We start from the raw sequence: 18,588 nt of genomic DNA on the forward strand, positions 1-18,588 counted from the left end.
GCCTGGAGAATAAAACTGGGCTCACCCTTGGGGTTGGGCTTTGTGATGCACTAATTAATTGGTAATTAATTATCAAAAGATGGGCTCTAATAATTAAATTATTTAATTAATTATTTTCAGATTTAATTAATTATTTTTAATTAATTTCAAATTTAACTAATTAATTATTTTTTACCAACAGACTCATCCTTTCAGATGAAGTCTGAAGAGTTCAGAAAGAACACAAGAGCAAAGCACCCCTGTGGAGAAGATGTCTCCCAACAGACACATCTCATTCTCATACCTGTTGCGAACATGCATCATTCTATTATATATACATTCATCTGCATGGCATTTAGGACACAGAAAATCAATATTCTTCTTCTACAATCACAAACATCCTTTCTGAGAGAACCACACAGAAATTCGTCAGAAGTTCAGTTTTCCGGTGCTGGAATTCTAACTTGATCGTTGAATCCTGGTGAATCAGACGTCCGTAGAACTACAAGCATTGAGTAGGGACGAAATTTCTGTTTCAAGGACATTGCGGTATGCAAGCCTCAATCTTCAATTTTTCTGTTTAAATTTATTTCGTTGTTCATACTTTGTTCAATAATTTTTATATTCGCATTTATAGTTTATTAGCATATATATAATTAAATCACAGATTGTTAATTTATATCCAACACTGATGATGATGCTTACGTTTCTTTTCTATATACTGAACCCGAAATCGATAGAACTATGTTTTTTTTGGTGATTTGAGTTTTATTACTCATTGCCAACTGCACCTACAGTTGTGATATTGACTGGCAATTTCCACGCTTTTGAACCCGTAATCCAATCTGGGATTGTTGATTGGTGTTGGATTTGAAGGCAACCCATTGTTGTAAAAATCATTGTCAAGCTCAGAGAACTAAGCAAACATATATAAGTTTTTCAATTGCAGCAATGGTTAATCTGGTGTTGTTTAGAATCAAATACAAGTCATCTGGTGTTGTTTGGAATCAAACATAAGTTTTCCGTACCTTATTGACGGTACCGAAACGATTGAACCTATCCTAAGTAACGTACCTAACTGACCATACCAAATCGACCGGACCTAAATGACCATATAAAAATTCAAAAAAATGATGGCATTTCACAGCCAACAAATACTTTAGGCCATATCCTCAATCCCTACCCAGTTGTGATGTACATTACACTATTTTTCAATGAGATTTCATCCTCCACTTTCACATCACATCCTATTCTACTTACAATGTTTCCATCTGTGCTTCACATCCTACGTACCTAACTGACTGTACCAAATCGATCGGACCAAATTGGCCATACCTAAATTAAAAACAAAACCACCAAATGCAAATTTACCACATAGGCTTTCAACAAACACATGGTGTGCATTGCAAAATAATCTATTCTTGCTAAAACAAAGAAAACTATCGAACCTAAACATACCAACTGTACCAACAAGCTACACAAGTATCAACTAGTGTGTTGATTATGAGAGCTACACACATTTTCCACACCATATAGCTTATGATTAAGACAACAACAACACAAACCGTACAAACTGTTGTGTTGATTAAAACAATTAAAATACAAACCGTAGCTTACAAGTGATTCTTGGGTTCCGACGAAGGCAGCGAATCGTTAAGCCGAACAATAATTTCTCTTTTTATTGTAGCTTCAAACAGATTGTTATGGAGTTGTAGAAGGTAACAATACCTAAATTACTGTTTTGTGACAGTTGTCATCTTAAAATTTGAAAATTTTCATTGATTACAGGTGCAATTGTAGCCTGCTTTCATGTTTTGTTTTCAATTATGTGATATGAATATTTTCGCACCCCTTCTATTACGTTTCTGAAATCAGGAAGTGTAGGTTACATTCTAAAAAATTAAGATGGCAACCATACAAATTGTGGTAAAATATGTGGTATATTATAGGTGACATGTCATGGTGCATTAAAATGAAGGATCTGTTTTAGATGTTAAAAACCTTGCAGGTTATATTCTAAAAATCATCTTTAATAAGTAAGTCCTTATCTCTAAAAGCTCCTTAAAAAAATAAGGGATAAGATTTCTCCTTTAAATTTTTGAAAGGTTTCTTATTGGTAGTGATGTTTTCTTGGTTTTTTTTAGCCAAAGTGTCTTTGAGATTATATCATAACTCCTTAGTTTGACAACGTGGTATCAAATTATTGGGTGATTCCTCAAGCCTGGTCACATGGCGCTTCTACCGAACATTTTTTGCTCTGGTTTTACTATTTTATATTTAATACAAAATATATATATATTTTTTTTTCGACAAAAAAATAATATATTTAGTATTAATTATCAAATGTCCATCTCCAGTTGGGAAAATAACTCTCATCCATTTGGATTGTGGTCCTAACAAGAGAAGAAATGCTTTGATTAGAAGTAATTAACTTAACAGAAAATATCGCAAACTTTTTGTTGGATCAGTGGCAACCATATATATATAAATAACTAATGACATTAGAAAAGCTGCGGATCAAATTCCACCAATAATCGACACTCATATATCACAAAGCTTGTCTTCCATATTGAATCATTGTCTTGTTCTCTAGCGAATAAAGCAAGAACAAAACCATGCAAAGAGAGACCAAAAAAAGGTACAAAGTTTTTGTTTTTCATGAGGGGCCGGCCGCATGCTAATCTAAAGTTTTTGTATATATGGTCTCTCAAAAAAGTGAACTTTGTAGCTCTCTCTTCTCCGACAATTCTCTCTGTGATCAGGGTTTTTCGATTATTAGATTCCCACACCACACCCACCAATCCAATATTATTTCGTCTCCACAACCAAAAAAACAAAAAAGCTGCAATGCAAACAGCCTTATCAGTTGTATCATACATTCCCTTACGTCAGGCACACTTCTTTTTTTCTTGTTCCTTTTCTCTGTATTGATCGTTAGGGTTTTGTCTTTGTGCGTGGCACATTAGGGTTTCTTTTGTAATCATGGAAACTGCTGGGAGCTCGGAATTAATGCAGATTTTAGGGTAAAAAGAAAGAAAGAGAGAGAGAGAGAGAGAGAGAGAGAAGCTAGCTATCAGCTGTTTCAGCAATATTCTGTGCCTTCTGGATAGCTTGCATGCTGCATGCAATGTGCTTTTACTCGATGAATTTTCGTTTTCAAGGTCTGAGTAAAGATGGAGGCATTGGATTTGGAATTCCAGGAAATTTAAAATCAAAAGTGATGTGCTGGAAACTGTACAACAGAATCTAATAGGTTAATTAAATGAGCTCCAAGAGGACAATCCACATACGCACAAGCTAAGTTGTTGAGTGACCAAAACAATCAAAGGAAATCGGTCGTTAATAGTGTGAATTTAGTGTGAATTTGGATTGGATTGATTATTGGTAGAATGTGTGGTAAGTCTCAGAATGTAAGCATTTCATGACAGCATATGCAAGCATCGCAAAAGAACAATATATTATTCATGATCGTCATTATGGTTTAGGATTTGATAGTATTGTGAATCTAAACCATAATTAAGTTGACTCTTATTGAATGTTTGATTAGTCGAATTCTAAGTAATTTCATGACAATATATATTTGCCAAAAGAACGTTATTGATAATGTATGGCATTGGTTCATGGTTGTAAAGTACACACGATGAAACAAGGTTATTACGTAATTATAATCTTGCATTATTTGCCTCAATTTATTGTGTACCTTTCTTCTGTTCAAGTGTCTACTCCATTAATACCCAAATATGAATATAGGGCAGAATCGAGCAATGTTTAAATTAATAATTACAGTAAATACTTTAATTCATGTTATTTATTAGAGGAAAAATGTGGGGTGGGGTTTGATCATTATACTTCTTCCACTTGTACTGCTTCACATTTTTCAACTTATTCTGTTTTGATTTTCTCAAAAATAAAAAAATAAAAAAAATTCTGTTTTGAAGAAAAGAGTAACAATGTGTAGTCATGCATGACAGTTTGTGAAGGTGCCTTACTGATAGCCTTAGTATGTATTTCACTTTCATAATTGGCATCCATGATTATCATCTTTTCACATTGTGACATTAGGTTAATTTCGTTATTCTATTACGAGGCAATATTCCGGAGAGAATAAAATCAAACACGTAAGTTCAGATGTATACAAAGAATACTTTGAACCATTTGACAGACCTCTTGCAACTTTCGATTGAGTGAACTACTACCATTTGCTACTTAATACTACGGTCTGATAGTATTCCTTTTTGCTTAGAAGTGAGAGGTCTATGGTTCGAATCTCGTGGATAGCGAATTCAATATCAAATTAGACCACCCATTGTGTGACTTAGCCGAACTCCCTCTACTCCTAGTGTAAAAATATGGATGTAATAAAAAAATAAAAAAAAGTATCAAGTGACCCATAGTTAAACACATTGGAGAGGTGAAGGACAACCATTTGAACATTGTATAACGAAGATTACAAATTTAATAACAAAATATTTCATACATTTGTTGCCCCTTTTTCTTGACTCATGGCAATGACCCTAAACCCTAAAGAACCAAGGCAGAAAATTTAAAGACAAAAATAGGTGGTGTCTACTTTGAAGGTGTGGAAATCGTAATATAGGCCACAAGCATTTTTCTTCCTTCCCTTGATGGGTTTTCATTCACCTCCACATCTTTGTTGTTGTGTCCATTTGGGCTTACTACCGGGCGTGGAGTAATCAAAAGTGGGAGTGTATAAATCAAGGGGTAAGGGAGTGATTGCGAGGCAGAGGGTGGCGGAGAGGAGGAGGAGCGGAAGTTGTGTTAAAGACCATGGGCGGCAGCGGCGGAGGGCATTGGTAACACTTGGTGAAGAGGCCAAATGTGTCGATCTGGTGCACAAAGTTTGTAATGCTCGCCCAACCCCCGAATCCAAACCCAACCACAAACACCCACACCACCACAAACACATTGATTGTGTATGATCCTATCCATCCTCCTAGGAATCTCGGTGGGCTCTCCACTGCATTCTGCATCATCACAACCATTCATCACAAAACCATTCGTCACATTGTGATTAAAACAACAAATCCATTGCAAAAAACAAGTTGCTCTATCATAGTTAAGCCTACCATGTCAAAAAATTCTTGTATACAAATTCAAAGTGTATACATACAAAAATTGTATACACAATTTATACACAAAATGGGCACGATTGGCTGGTATAATATATCAATCTAGACTACCTAATTTCCAAAATATAGAGGCATTATCCAAGTTTAGTGATTTATGATTGTAAACCCGAAACATGTCATGTTGTCAACACATGATCGATACAATTAAGGTTCACGAGTTTATTGCTGTAGACCCTGAACACAACCTTGCCATAAATCATATACTGTAATTGGTACCAGAAACCAACAAAGAAATTTGAGAAACGCTAAAGGGACTCTTAAAGTGGAGCTCTCCACCAGATTCTCTACCACCTTACAGTTTAATGTTAATTTTTATGCCAATATAATAAACATTGTGCCAAAAACATGAGGTGACAGAAAATTTACGAAGAATTCCATTTTGAAAGAGTTTTTAGCATTTCTCGAGAAGTTTTACCCTAGGGAATAATTTCTGGAGAAATTTTACCCTAGGAAAGCATTTCTCTGCTTTAACACAAAGGGTTTCACATACAGTTGGCATCTGAGTATTTAAATATGCAGAGAGTACGGCACATATAATGCATCAACTATCAATAAAAAGTAAAACCCAGTTGGTGATTTTTAGAGTACTCCCCAGATAAAGGAGCATCAAATATCAATACAACACTGTATCAGGTACGAAATCGATATTCTGACCAATTGATGCAGCAAGAATCTTGTGCTTTTTCTGAACTGTGCATAAATACATACATACATACATACATACATATATATATATATATATATATATATATTGATATTTATTGCTTTTTCCGTTGGATTAAGCAATTGAAGGTAGAAAATTAGTAAATTCCCCAGTTATCCAAACGGATCATACAATTTACAGGTTAAAATATTAAGGAGGGAGAGCCGGGTCTGGTCTGCTAGACTGTGACCACACGCTACCTCTCTGTTCTTTTTTATCTCTTTTTTTAATTAAACTTTTATTCTTTTAATGATTATCTTATTGATTAATGAATTTATATTTTTGTTTGGTCAAAATTTATGACTCAGTACACAGAGACTGAGAAAAGTACTTGATTCAGATTTTCCATCTGGCGCTGCAGATTTGGACAAAATATACGCTATGCAATGCAGCTAAGGTGGTAAATTTGTAAATTCATGAGCATGTGTGAGGGTGTAATGGGGTACCTCTCTTGCAGCAGCTGATCTGTAAGTGAAAATGTGGGCCAGGGATGGGATGATGTAGACTGTGAAGCTGACTAGGAGTGATCCAACGGTGGAATTGATTGGTCCAAAGAATGGGAAGATGATGGCCAAGAACCAGATAGGGATCACCACAGGCAGTCTTGCTGCTGCTCTCTTGCACAAGCTCTTGCATTCATGCATGCCAATGGCTTTCTCCCACACAAAGTATAGTGGTGTGCATGCAAACCCAAATGTTATAAACTGCAAACACACAATAAAACCCACAGTTTAGATTACACGAATCAATAAAAAAAATTTGAGGGACCGTCTAATACTGTGAATCTAGACTACAATGAGTCGGATTTACAACATAAGTGTGACGGAAGAGCGTAACGAGTTAAGTGTATGTGTACATGCCTGGTGGATGAGCATTAAAATGACAGCCATGTCTCTGAAGGGAGATTTAGGGAGGAGAGAGAAAGCGTTGGAGTGGTTAAGAAGCAAGTCTCCAAATGCCCAATACACTGCTGATGCAGAGGGAAGGGTCAGTGTCAGCACATACAGGGTAGCAAATAAATATATGGCCTTGAACTTCTGAGGTTTCCACATAGCATGCATGATCTCCCTGCAATTTCAATTTCCCCCACCAAAATTAATCAAATTAAATCATCATGTTCAGCAATTAATAATAATTTTCTACATGAAATGAGGGCATCATGGGAATTTTCTGAAAAATAGTTGTAAATACTGGGGAGTATAAGCAGGGGAAACAAGAAGATCTGATTTTTCTTGAAAACGATTGGTCATTAGATACCCTGGTTAGATCATGTCCCCAACAACAGAAGGTTTAGTCACTTTCAAATGACGTTAAGCCCCTTGTTCTCTGCTAATTTTTGTCCCATGAACAGTATTCAAAATTTAAAAAAATTACATAAGCATGTGTAATTTTGTAATTAACAAAAAAAACATGGGTTTTTCTTTTCTCAACATTTAAAAAATAGTGTAATTGTATACTGCATTTCAAGTTTGTCCTGGTCTGGATTGATGTTGAAAATTAAGGTTTAATTAAATGTGCAAACATAAATTAAAATGCAGAAAAATAGAAGCCAATATTCTAAATCTGAGGCTTGTGTCTTACACAGTAACAGCATGTCCCCCGAAAGTGTAGAGAATGTTTGTGGCCCCGGTGAAGTATAGCACCAGCTTAGTCGGACCAGAGTGCTTCACTCCCTCAACCTATCATAAGTTTTTTTACAGTTTTACTACACAGAAATTACCATGAACAATGAACATGTATGGAGATTTTGTATGGTAATTAGGTGATTAAAGTTACCAAATTTATTTACCTGGCCATGGAGGAAGGAGGCAATGGTGAGGTACCAAGCAGTGTAAGTGGTCATAACAAGGCCCAAAAATGACCAAACTCTGTAGTTGTGAAATGAAGGGATAAAGACAGTGGTGGCACAGCAAGCTCCGAAGATGTAAGTCCAAGTCCTCTTGTCCAGATTATCATTTATGTAATATATATTACTGCAAATTAACAACAACATTTAGAAAGATGCCCACAGTTGCATGGAAATTGAAAAAGGATCAGATATTTATTACTTTTCACTTATTTTTTATTGGAAAAATTGATTTAAAAATGGAGATGGAGTTAAAGATAGGGGTTAGAGATGCTTAGGTACCTTGCACAAGCTATGAGTTGAATGACAGATCCAAATAGAAGAAATGTGCAGTTAAATGCCAACCCCACGTTCCTCCAGTGTTTCCCAAGCAGTCCATCAAGAACTTCAAACCACTAATCACCAAATATCAAAACCCATGTCAGAATTTGGCCAAAAAAAAAAAACATGAGTTGTGTGGAAAATGTCGAAAAGATTCACAGTCTAGCAACGTTACATAAACGATTACACGGCGCATTATTGTGAACATTTATAATTAGAGAGTGAGATGAAGTTTTTACCTGGATGACATGGTTTCTGAAATCAATTTTTTCTCTTTCTTTTCTGGTTCTGTATTCAATATAGAGTGTGCTAATCAGGTAAGCAGTCCAACTGCCCAACAAGCCATAGAAAAGCTGGAAGAGAATCCCAGAGAGCATTCCCAGCTGCGAGAACGAGTACGGCAAAGTAAGCAGAACTTGAGCCACCTGCAAAACACATAACATAAACCCATACAGACATTGACACAAACACTTACCAAACAAAACAACAAAAAAAGACAACTTTGAAGAAAACTTTTCACAAACCTGATTGGAAGCACAGCTGAACCAAGCATCATAAGCAGACCCACCATCCCATAAGAACTTGGAGAGCTTGCTCTTGAAGCTCTTGGCCTTCCCATCTGCCTCCATTTCTACATAATTTCCTACTATCACTGTTTCCACCACCTTATCCGATGACTCCATTTCTAAAGTTCCTTCCTTTTCTCAAATGGGTTGAACTAAAATCTGGTTGTCTTAATTTGTTCAATACAGAAATGTGGTGGGTTTTGAATTGAATGGTGGGGAAGTTGGGTGAGGAGAGGGGTATAAATACACAAGGCACGAGGTGGGTTCTGGGTCTCGGAAGCCTGATAAATTCTCTCTCTCTCTCTCTCTCTCTCTCTCTCTCTCTCTCTCCTCTCTCTCCTCTCTCTCTGTCTTTGTGAGGGGTATTTTTAAGAAGAGAGTATTAACCCTTTTTGGGGTTTGTGGGTGGCTCTGACGAAACCTGATGGTTCTCGGGCCCTTTTTGGTAATTAAAATTAGGGGAATTTTTGTTGTTTAGTTCATAATATTAAATTAATATGTGGTGTCAATTAGAATTTTGTTTGTAAACTAATTAATTATGTGGAGCGTGAATGGCTTGTCCGCACGAGCGGGTCTACCCGCTTCCCGAGCTGGCTAGGTGATTATTACACTTGTTTAGTTACATAATCACCTTGTTTACTATACATAATCACTTTCATGGCACACAATTTCTTTTAGATAAAAAGTAAACATAATCTTTACAATGGCATTCTTGTTGGATCCTAAAGATAATAAATTTCTTTTACAAAAAACATGTTCATATTCATATTCTCGTTCTGTGACACATTGCGTGAAAAAAGATAAAGATAAAGATGTCATGAGTTTGTGGTAGGCAAGGTTTTCTCTAAATATAGTGTCTTGTTGCAATTTTTCAAGAGAATTGTTATTGTATTTGTCTTGCAAATGAATTTTAGATGATAATGCGATATCATGTATAAAATGTACATAAAAACGTGCATAAGTTATTTATAAAAATGTACATATATAGGTTTGATGTCACTTTTTCTGCATATGTCATCACATGATTGAGAGAGGGAGTGGGGAATAGGCTACATGTAAAAAAATTCCTAATGAATCTATGCATGCATATTTTTACATTTCAGGAGTGTTTTTGGAAGGAAATTAAAACAAGCAAAGATTTAGTTTGGTAAAGGGTAATATAGTAAAACCAAAAAATGCAAGTCGTGTAAATTTATTTTTTTCATAATTTCTGTAGAAGAACAAGGTGCTTAGGAGGGAGGGGGACATAGGGCAAGGGAAAGAGTGAAGGGGGGGAATTATAACAAAGTAGACCACATGATTGCAGCCAAACGGGCGTGGTCGCTTTACAAGAAGAAGAAAAGCTGCTTTTTTCACATGGCTTTTGCTATCTATTGTATTTGCCAACCTCAAAATCTCCTCCTCCCTCAATTGCTTTGTGGTGTGGTGGAGTCGAGAACAGAACCTCCCCATTCCCACTCCCACTCCCACTCCCACCACCACCGCTGCTGCTGTAAAAAACAAAGCCCAAATTCCAATCGAAAATCTCACCGCTTTGGAACAGAAAAAATCTTACTTATTTACTAACTCCACAACCTCTCACATGGTTCCTTATTATTTTCACTAGAATTCACATTGTGTACAAAATATGTGGCCAATATAAAACACCAGTCTCCACAGTTTTGCTTGCTGCATCATGTGCATGCGCTTGGAAAACAGCATCTCCTTTCATAATGTCACTCCTAGCTGCTGCATTTTCTTAATGTGATTGTAGGGATTAAAATTTGTGACTTATTTCAACATTAGGACGAGAAGTATTTCTAGATTAATAGCTAGCTAGCTTTATCACATATTTTAATTTAGTTATTCAACAAGGGAATTGCTATTGGCATTTCAAAAATCTTATTCTATACTCAAAACTTTTTATATTTGGAAAGAAAAATACACTTATTAGGAGTATAGAATGAGATTTTTGGAATGTCAATAATACTTCTCTTCAACAATTGTCGGCTAAAAGATTTAACTGAGGACCTTCTCCAACATCGTACAAACAAATATAACTAAACAAAATGATCATTTATAACCACAGTTATTTGAATCTAAATGATTAATAGCAAACATAATATGTAAAGTATTTGATGGAAAGAATGCAAGGCCTTCATTTATAATTTGTCTAAACTCTAACTATATATAAGATTTTATTTTATTTTTCAGCTCTTTGTACTTGCAAGAGGAACTACGTAATAACTAGATCCCTTTTTATTTAGTTGAAAATATAAGAAAAATTAGGCATATATTGCACCCCGTGACCTACCAAATTGCTGGCTAACCTAGCAGCAAAGGATTTTAGCACATATGTATTAATATATATCAGATTTGATACGTCAATGTGATTCTTTGACCGTCCTCTAATTTCCCCATTAACACAAACATGTGAATTGAAACAGACAGCCTTCCTAAACCTTGCTATACAATAATTCTTAACAAAAACAATAGGAAAAGACTAGATTAAAAGGAGTAAAAGGTTCAATATATTTATATATATATATAGTTCACCGTTTTAACCAGATGACAAACATTTGGGTAACTATCGGTAATAATATTACACCAAGAACGTATATATTTTCCTCCACTTTTTCACCTTTTTCAAAGCAGTGTGAAGATTGATAGGGTTTTGAATTCGAACAACAAAGACACCTGGAGAGATTACATGATTATCTTCCACCTAATGATGATGAAGCACAATGAGTTTGTCCTTTTTTATATAATTAGGATTATAAACCCATTTCTGCAGTAGTGCTAATGATTTTAAGAAATCACCACGTTATTCACCAGGTGTAAAAAGTTTTGTTTGGATGCAGGGCAACATATTCATGGGTTTTCTTGGGCACCCACGTACATCCTATTCTTTGTTTGGGCATGCTTTCTAGTCTCTAGAACCAGAAACATTCCCTGTGACTTGTGTCTCCTTTGACCGAGCCCTCAGCACCATATGATTCTGCATATTATACATGCATGCTTATTCTCATATATTACATCTTATCATCCAAACCCTTTGGTAATTGGTGGTATCACCGTTTATCATATGATAGGAGATCTAAAGCACGCAGGCAGATAGCAGATAGATATGTATATATATATATATATCAAGGGTTTGCACTCCCTGTCAGATCACAAGTAGTACTAGCAGTCTAGTACAGGTTTGATAGAATGTTTGAAAGCAACATCAGAGCAAAATGATGCCCTAGTTAGGTGGCCATTGTAGTTTTGTTATGTGAAATCAACAAAAAAATAACTCCATCAAATTGTGCCCATTATGATATAGACATCACGGGTCAACAATTATTATGTATATTACCGAATTCATCAATTGATCTCTATAAGATTTCCGTGTTTGCCCGATTATCCTTAGCATTCGCTATTTGTAAAAGTATTACCAATACAGGTACTGATTTTCATACTCTTAATTTAGCTTTTAACACTTCAAATTAAGTGATTTATAACTATAGTTATGATTCACTCGCAATGGGAGTGCCAAAAGCTAACCTCTGCGTGTGTCAAAATCCCTACACAATTCTTATGTTGCTAGTTGCGTAGTTTGGTCTTGAACAACATTGCAAATCAAGACAATTGAATTCTAATATTCATATAGCTATAGTACGACGAGAAGGCTAAAACCAAGACAAAGGCACAAAGCATGGTTATCCCCTTTAAATTTGTCTCTGAAATTTTCGTCTCTTGAAACGTTACTTTGTGTGACAAATCTAGAGACAAAGCATGTTAGTTGCTATGAATTTTGTTTCCAAACATTAATGTTTTGGAGTCTATATAAGGTGGGGGACCAAAACACAAGAGCCATATCATTGAGATTAACCAGCAATGCTGACTAAATATATGAATCATCATTTTACCCATCAATTCTTTTTGTTAATATCTCCATTATATTTATTAGATTCATTTACTTAAATCAAACGACAGGTTTACAGATGTACAAACTAAAAACATGTCAACTAATTCACAATCCAACAAGAGAAACAATCCTCTCCAAATGCATTATTAACCCATTAATTTGTGGACGCTGTATCTCTATGAACTTAAAACACATGAACATGGTTTTCTTTTTAAACTTAACTTAGAATTTAGGGGAGTGTTAATTTGTTTAAGTTAAAGACATTTCTTACATATTGCTTTATCCTTGCCAATGATTAAAACTCAATAATTGGTCAAACTTTTGCTCCTTTTTTTCTTGATATGTTCATGAACAGTTTGTAAGGGTGTCTTTTTGTGATCATCGGAGAATTACCTTGGCTTTTTAGAACCCTACATTGACCTGAATTCAACTAGAACGAATGGGTCCTTAGTTCTGTGCTAAAGAATCAATTGAAATATGGTCAACCCCATTAGCAAAAAACAAGAAGTGGGTCAAATTTTATAATTATTGCTGCAAAATAATTGAATTGAAGAAAATATATATCACAAAACACAATAATGCTGGATTGGCTCTCTGGCCCTCCTTTCTGAGACCAATTTTTAGGGCCAAAGAATTCTATAAAGAAAATGTGTACAACTTTAGTAACACAGTTTAAAGCTGCAATTTGATAATATTGTACAACTCATGAAAAAAGGGAATGGAAAATATAATTGTATGTTGGATCTATTATTTTTGGAATAAATCTAAGCAAAGTAATTGCCTTAGTTTGTTTTTCTTTGCCTACAGTATAACAATGTTCTGTACAATCATAGATTTTATATGATGTTGCTTGTGGTTGTTAACATAGATGCAAAAGGTTTGTGCAAGAACATCGGCCATTTGGCTTGCAGCCCAAAATATAATAATTGCATCGCCAGAATAAGGAATCACAAAAAATGAGACGGTTATCCACATGAGTATTTTAATGTAGTTTGTGACCTTAATTTACTGAAAAATAAGTATAGCGAGTAAATTGAGAATTGTATGATAATTTCAGAAATAAAATGACAGTTTATTCCAATTAGGACTAGTCCACCATGACCACTTTTTGAGCAGGTAAAAGATTTTCGCACTTCTATTTTGTCGTGACGTCCTCAGTTTGTTTATGTACCTTCGGTATCGTTTGGTATACAAACGGGACGGAAAGAAATGGGACGGAATGGGACAGGACGGGACGGAACAGAGAAGGAGCAAAAATGCCCTCGGATGGAAACAAGGAGAAAGAAGAAGGAGACAGAGAGGTTATAATTTTGTGTTCCACGGATGTGGAATGAGTTGTTCTAGGGGGTGAGGTGAAACAAAAATTTACTCAAAATTCGTTTCGTGAAACAGCGTGTTCCAGCCGTTTTAGGCGCACCAAACATAGGACGGAACGCCTCTTCCTACTCTGTTCCGTCCTGTCCCACGTACCAAACGGTACCTTCATTCACAATTTAGGATAGAACAAGAGAAATAGTGGAAAAACATAAAGGAGTGCAAGTTATTTTTAAAATCAGCAGCAGGAGAATCGTACTAACCTGACCCAGTCACTTTCACAGCCTGCACAGGAGATGATTGAGACTTTGACCCATGATAAAATGGTTCGCTGAATGCCAAATTCAGTATGGCCCAAGACCCAAATTGTCATAGGCCATTTTTGTGAAGGCCAATTACATCAGCCTATGATGTCCCAGCCCATAAGAAAAGAATATCATTGGACGGGCTGAGATCATCTACTAATTATTGGTCCAAGATATGAAATACTATTCCTGCCGCGCAACAATTCGCTCGATATTCTGCGCACCCACAGCAACCCAACCCGGCCGACGTTAGCCTAGCCAATAGCCCTTGGCCTCGCACTTAACGTCACCGGAGCTCGAGTCTCTGATCAATCGAGTCTTCGCTCAGTCCATTCAGTTCAGATAACTGCTTTAATCACTTGGACTAATAATTGAACTACACCATGTGCCGCTTCATGCTTGCTTCTCTCGCCACCGCATTTCTCTCTTTTTTTTTCTTTTTCCTTTTCTGGGTCCCAGGCAAGCCAAATGTACACAGCCTGGTTGAAGCAGTAGACACTCGAGTTTCCTCTCAATTCAATTAATCAACCAAATAGACAATGGCTTGCATAAATCAATAATGCTGAAGTACAAGTGTCTCCAATAATTTCGTCAGCTATTTCTTGGCGTTCCATAAACTCTACTTGAGACACCATCGGCTAGGCTCGACGTTCCGTTCCGTTCCATATTCATACAAATCTCTCCCAACAAAGGCATTGGAGACAGTTGACTGGTGCGATGGAAAAAGGTCGAGTAAAATTTGACCGGTAAAATTTGGCGCCAACACGGTGCCGCTTTCCCCTACTGGTTTAACCCAAAACCCACAAAAAGCAAAAGAAAAATTAATAAGATGAACACGAACACCCCCCTCTTCTAAGCTTCTAGTCTTCTCTCAAGAAAAGTAAGCTTCTTTGGCATTCTTCTTCAATGGATGGTCCTCAACTCTCTGCCTCTCTCCTCACACTTCTCGCACTCTCTTTCTTCTCAGGTAAATCTCTAAATTCAAATTATCTCTCCCACCCAATTCTTATATTTCCCGGAAAATCAAAACCCATTTCTCAAAATTTCATTTTTTCTTGAATTTTTTTTGGTTCTTGCAGAAGTGAACTCAGCTTCTTTCAAGCTACTCAACAAGTGCCGCTACCAAGTATGGCCCGGAATACTTTCCGGCGCCAATTCGGCGCCTCTCTCCCCCACTGGCTTCGCGCTCAAGCCCGGCAAGTCCCGGACCCTCTCCGTACCCAAATCTTGGTCGGGTCGGATCTGGGCTCGGACTCTGTGCACCGAATACTCGCCCGGTAACTTCTCCTGCGTCACAGCCGACTGCGGCTCGGGAAAAATCGAGTGTGCCGGAGGCGGCGCGAAACCGCCGGCTACGTTGGCCGAGTTCACGCTCAACGGCGCCGACGGCTTGGATTTTTATGACGTCAGCTTGGTGGACGGGTACAACCTGCCGATGCTGGTGGTGCCGCGTGGAGGAACAAGAGGGGGGTGCAGCCCGACTGGGTGCCTTGTGGACTTGAACGGCAAGTGCCCCAGGGCGCTGAGGGTGCGTGAGGGAGGATGGGGGAGCGTGGCGTGTAGGAGCGCGTGCGAGGCGTTTGGAGATCCACAGTTTTGTTGTAGCGAGGGGTACGCTACGCCCGACACATGTCAACCGTCGGCGTACTCGCTGTTTTTCAAGCATGCTTGCCCACGCTCGTATAGCTACGCGTATGACGACAAGACTAGCACTTACACGTGCGCCTCCGCCGACTACGTCATCATATTCTGCCCCTTGCCTTATACGAGGTAACATTATTCATGTTACATACACGAAATGTGTTTTTGATTTCATATATAATTAGAGAGAAAAAAAAAATTTAAATGTACTAGCCTAGGAAGTACTCGAAGACAAGTAATTTGTTGATATTATACGTATCGGATTGATATTATAATCTAACATGTCAAACTGTCCGAAAGTGTCGTAACCTAACTTGTTTGGGGTTTAGGATATTATTCAATTATCTTTATGAGTTATTGGAGTTGTTGAATATGATGGGCATGCTGAAGGTGCGGGGTGCATGCTCCCTAATTTGCACCTTTTCATGCGCCAAGGGTTGCTTAGAGCTAATAGCAGCGATTTCGGCGTCCTCGAAATGCCGCCAATATGTTGTTTCAATGCCACAAAAACAGAGAATAATGTAGAAGACAAACATGAAGGCGGATGTGCAAGTTGGTTAATTCAGGGTTTTGTCAGTAGAGCAGAAACTAAGTATAGTTTGTAGTTACGAGTAGATATCTCTATACCTTACCACATTTTACCTTGGGACCATGTATAGACGAAATATTTATCTTTTGTTGAACTTGTGTATGCTCTGTTCTTTTAATGGAGGTAATCTGGCAGGTTTTGTTCGTTTGCTTGTATTTCCTCTTGGAGCTGCAACTTACTGCATTATACTTGGGGTAGTTGAAGGAGCTCTGTTAATTTGTTTCATCTATTACAATGCATAATGAATAATGGATATGTTGAGTCTATCACGTTACGCAATTGAGTTAAAGTCTCGTGAACATAACTGGTGCCTTGTCTGGAATTTTCAGTCTAAAGGTGTTGGGAGCTCGAAAAGATGGGGCAGCGCTACCACTGGTTAACAAGACCATGATGTACTTCTAAGGAGCCACCATGCAAGACCAGACGCCTCTAATCCTTCATTCTGCCTCTACTGCATGTGCAGCAGCACACATTTGGTCTTTCCAGTTTCGGCCTCTATTTATGTGCTTTATGACTATCCTTGTTTCTCACATTTCCAGGAAGGTAGTATTACAAATCCCGGGTGAAGAGCAGGTGCCACGGTCGATGACTAGCTTTACACCTCACCTTCCTCGTTGCAGTTGCCATTAGTTCACTGGTAAGCATAGTGGAAAAAAATTCCACCGTTCCAAGAAAATCTTGTATGAAATCCTATATACGTAGGACTGTTCGAATTTTGTGCAGTTGATCACTCCTATGAAGTTGTATATACATAGGACTGTTCGAATTTTGCCTCTGATAACTTGTTGCTTCAAAAGATGAGTGTAATATTAGAAGAAAGAAACTCCAAATTTCTTAAATTGAAAAACCGCAAGTTACATGTGTTTGGGGATAAATTTCTTAAATTGAAAAACTTAAAAAGATGAGTGTAATATGAAAAACTTCAAAAGATGAGTGTAATATGAAGTCGTATATTATAACACAGGAATACTTTTTAATATCATACGAAGGGGACCCTAAGTTACATGTGTTTGGGGAACAGGATTCTATCCGGATTTTTTTTGTAAGGATCTTAGGGATAAATTTACCATATCCATTCATCAGTCATTCTGTAGTCATAAATTATTTTAAAATTTTTATTTAAAATTAAATACAAATAGTATTTAACGAAAGATAATCGCACGATGTACGACAAACGATTAAGATGAATTGATCTTTAAGATTCTCACAAACAGGATTCGGAGAAGATCCTCACAAAAAGACCAGAAGAAAATCCTCATCCATGTTTGGGGGACACTATGAACTTGTCAAATTGGCTTAGAACATGTTACGTGTGCGGTTGTTTTATTTTAACCTCTGCTCTTAAAAAGAACCACAGTTATTTAAATATCTGTAGTCCTTCACTCTTTATTTCCAAATTTAGGACGCAAGTTAAGCAGTAAGGCCGTGAAAGGTGCCAAGCTTTGCCTTTCAATTATTTTTAATTTCTGCATCTCCACACCTCTTCATCGTCCACTTCGTCCTCCCGTCATTCTCCCTCTGTGGCTCCTTCCCTCCCGACACCCTCTCCCGCCTCAACCAGCTTCGCTTCTTAGCCTCCACAACAACTCCCTCTCTGGCGCCAAAAAATAAAAAATAAGTGGATGACGTCAGCCTACGTCAAGTAGGCCGTCCCATGGATCTATCGATTCTGGGCCGGTCTCTTGCCTAGCTATTAGGCTGGGTTGTTTGGGGGATTGGGTGCCGGGCTATCAAGCCCCGGTGGAACTACTATGAAGAGGATGACAGTCCTCAACAGAACACAAAGTTTTGAAGAGTATCTGCGTGTACTGTATGCAATGCACTTAGGGGTCTAGTCAATTTGAATTTCAAATGATTTTAATAGATTTTTTTAAAGTGATAGATTTTAAAGGATTTTAATATACTCTACAATTCTACATAGATTTTGACAGATTTATATGGATTTCCATATAAGTTTCTATGGATTTGTATGGACGTCTTCCATAGATTTTTTAGGATTTTCAGAAAAAAAATAATTTTTTATGTCAAAAAATTAAATAAAAAAGAATGATTTCGTCACTTCAATTAACAAAAATTCAAGAAATCTATTTCTTCCCCTGCCCATTTTCCTCTCTGATGTGCCTTTCAATGGCTTCCAAAGAGAGTGCCTTCCGATGGCTGAAGCACCAAAAGCCGATAGTACCGAAGAAAATTCGATACATAAAGCCCTAGCTTTGGCACGAAAAGGCGAAGCTATTTGTTAAATTATTTTCTATGAAATTTAAGTGAGTATTGAATTTCTTAGA

General features: G+C 37.1%; 2 protein-coding genes across 3 annotated transcripts; one reads left to right on the plus strand and one right to left on the minus strand.

Annotated features, from left to right (window-relative positions):
- Positions 1-4,387: 4,387 nt before the first annotated feature.
- Positions 4,388-8,959, minus strand: LOC103412623 (auxin transporter-like protein 2). The gene is made up of 8 exons (XM_070806876.1): positions 8,524-8,959; positions 8,239-8,424; positions 7,961-8,073; positions 7,622-7,805; positions 7,414-7,511; positions 6,693-6,900; positions 6,279-6,536; positions 4,388-4,964 (listed from the first exon to the last, which is right to left on the minus strand). Exons 1-8 carry the CDS (start codon positions 8,680-8,682, stop codon positions 4,695-4,697), a joined length of 1,476 nt encoding a protein of 491 aa, XP_070662977.1. The 5' UTR covers positions 8,683-8,959; the 3' UTR covers positions 4,388-4,694.
- A 5,524-nt stretch (positions 8,960-14,483) lies between these two features.
- LOC103412608 (thaumatin-like protein 1b) lies at positions 14,484-17,178 on the plus strand. 2 transcript variants are annotated; one of them, XM_008351163.4, is made up of 4 exons: positions 14,578-15,040; positions 15,153-15,843; positions 16,439-16,497; positions 16,633-17,178. In XM_008351163.4, the coding sequence occupies exons 1-4, from the start codon at positions 14,980-14,982 to the stop codon at positions 16,635-16,637; spliced, it is 816 nt and encodes a 271-aa protein (XP_008349385.1). In that variant the 5' UTR covers positions 14,578-14,979; the 3' UTR covers positions 16,638-17,178. The 2 variants fall into 2 exon arrangements, with proteins under 2 accessions (XP_008349378.1, XP_008349385.1); XM_008351156.4 differs by lacking the exon at positions 16,439-16,497 and having other exon boundaries at positions 14,484-15,040.
- Positions 17,179-18,588: the final 1,410 nt, after the last annotated feature.

This window comes from Malus domestica, chromosome 10, assembly GCF_042453785.1.
Source record: "Malus domestica chromosome 10, GDT2T_hap1".
In the NCBI taxonomy this organism is placed as follows: Eukaryota; Viridiplantae; Streptophyta; class Magnoliopsida; order Rosales; family Rosaceae; genus Malus; species Malus domestica.

Excerpts from the sequence above, each read along its gene's own strand:
- LOC103412623 (XM_070806876.1), bottom strand. The coding sequence starts at position 8,682 with ATGGAGTCATCGGATAAGGTGGTGGAAACAGTGATAGTAGGAAATTAT. Across the intron at positions 8,425-8,523 it reads TCAGCTGTGCTTCCAATCAG|GTGGCTCAAGTTCTGCTTAC; the intron begins GTTTGTGAAAAG and ends TGTGTTTTGCAG. Across the intron at positions 4,965-6,278 it reads GATCAGCTGCTGCAAGAGAG|AATGCAGTGGAGAGCCCACC; the intron begins GTACCCCATTAC and ends GTGATGATGCAG.
- LOC103412608 (XM_008351156.4), top strand. The coding sequence starts at position 14,980 with ATGGATGGTCCTCAACTCTCTGCCTCTCTCCTCACACTTCTCGCACTC. Across the intron at positions 15,041-15,152 it reads CGCACTCTCTTTCTTCTCAG|AAGTGAACTCAGCTTCTTTC; the intron begins GTAAATCTCTAA and ends TGGTTCTTGCAG. Across the intron at positions 15,844-16,632 it reads TGCCCCTTGCCTTATACGAG|TCTAAAGGTGTTGGGAGCTC; the intron begins GTAACATTATTC and ends TGGAATTTTCAG.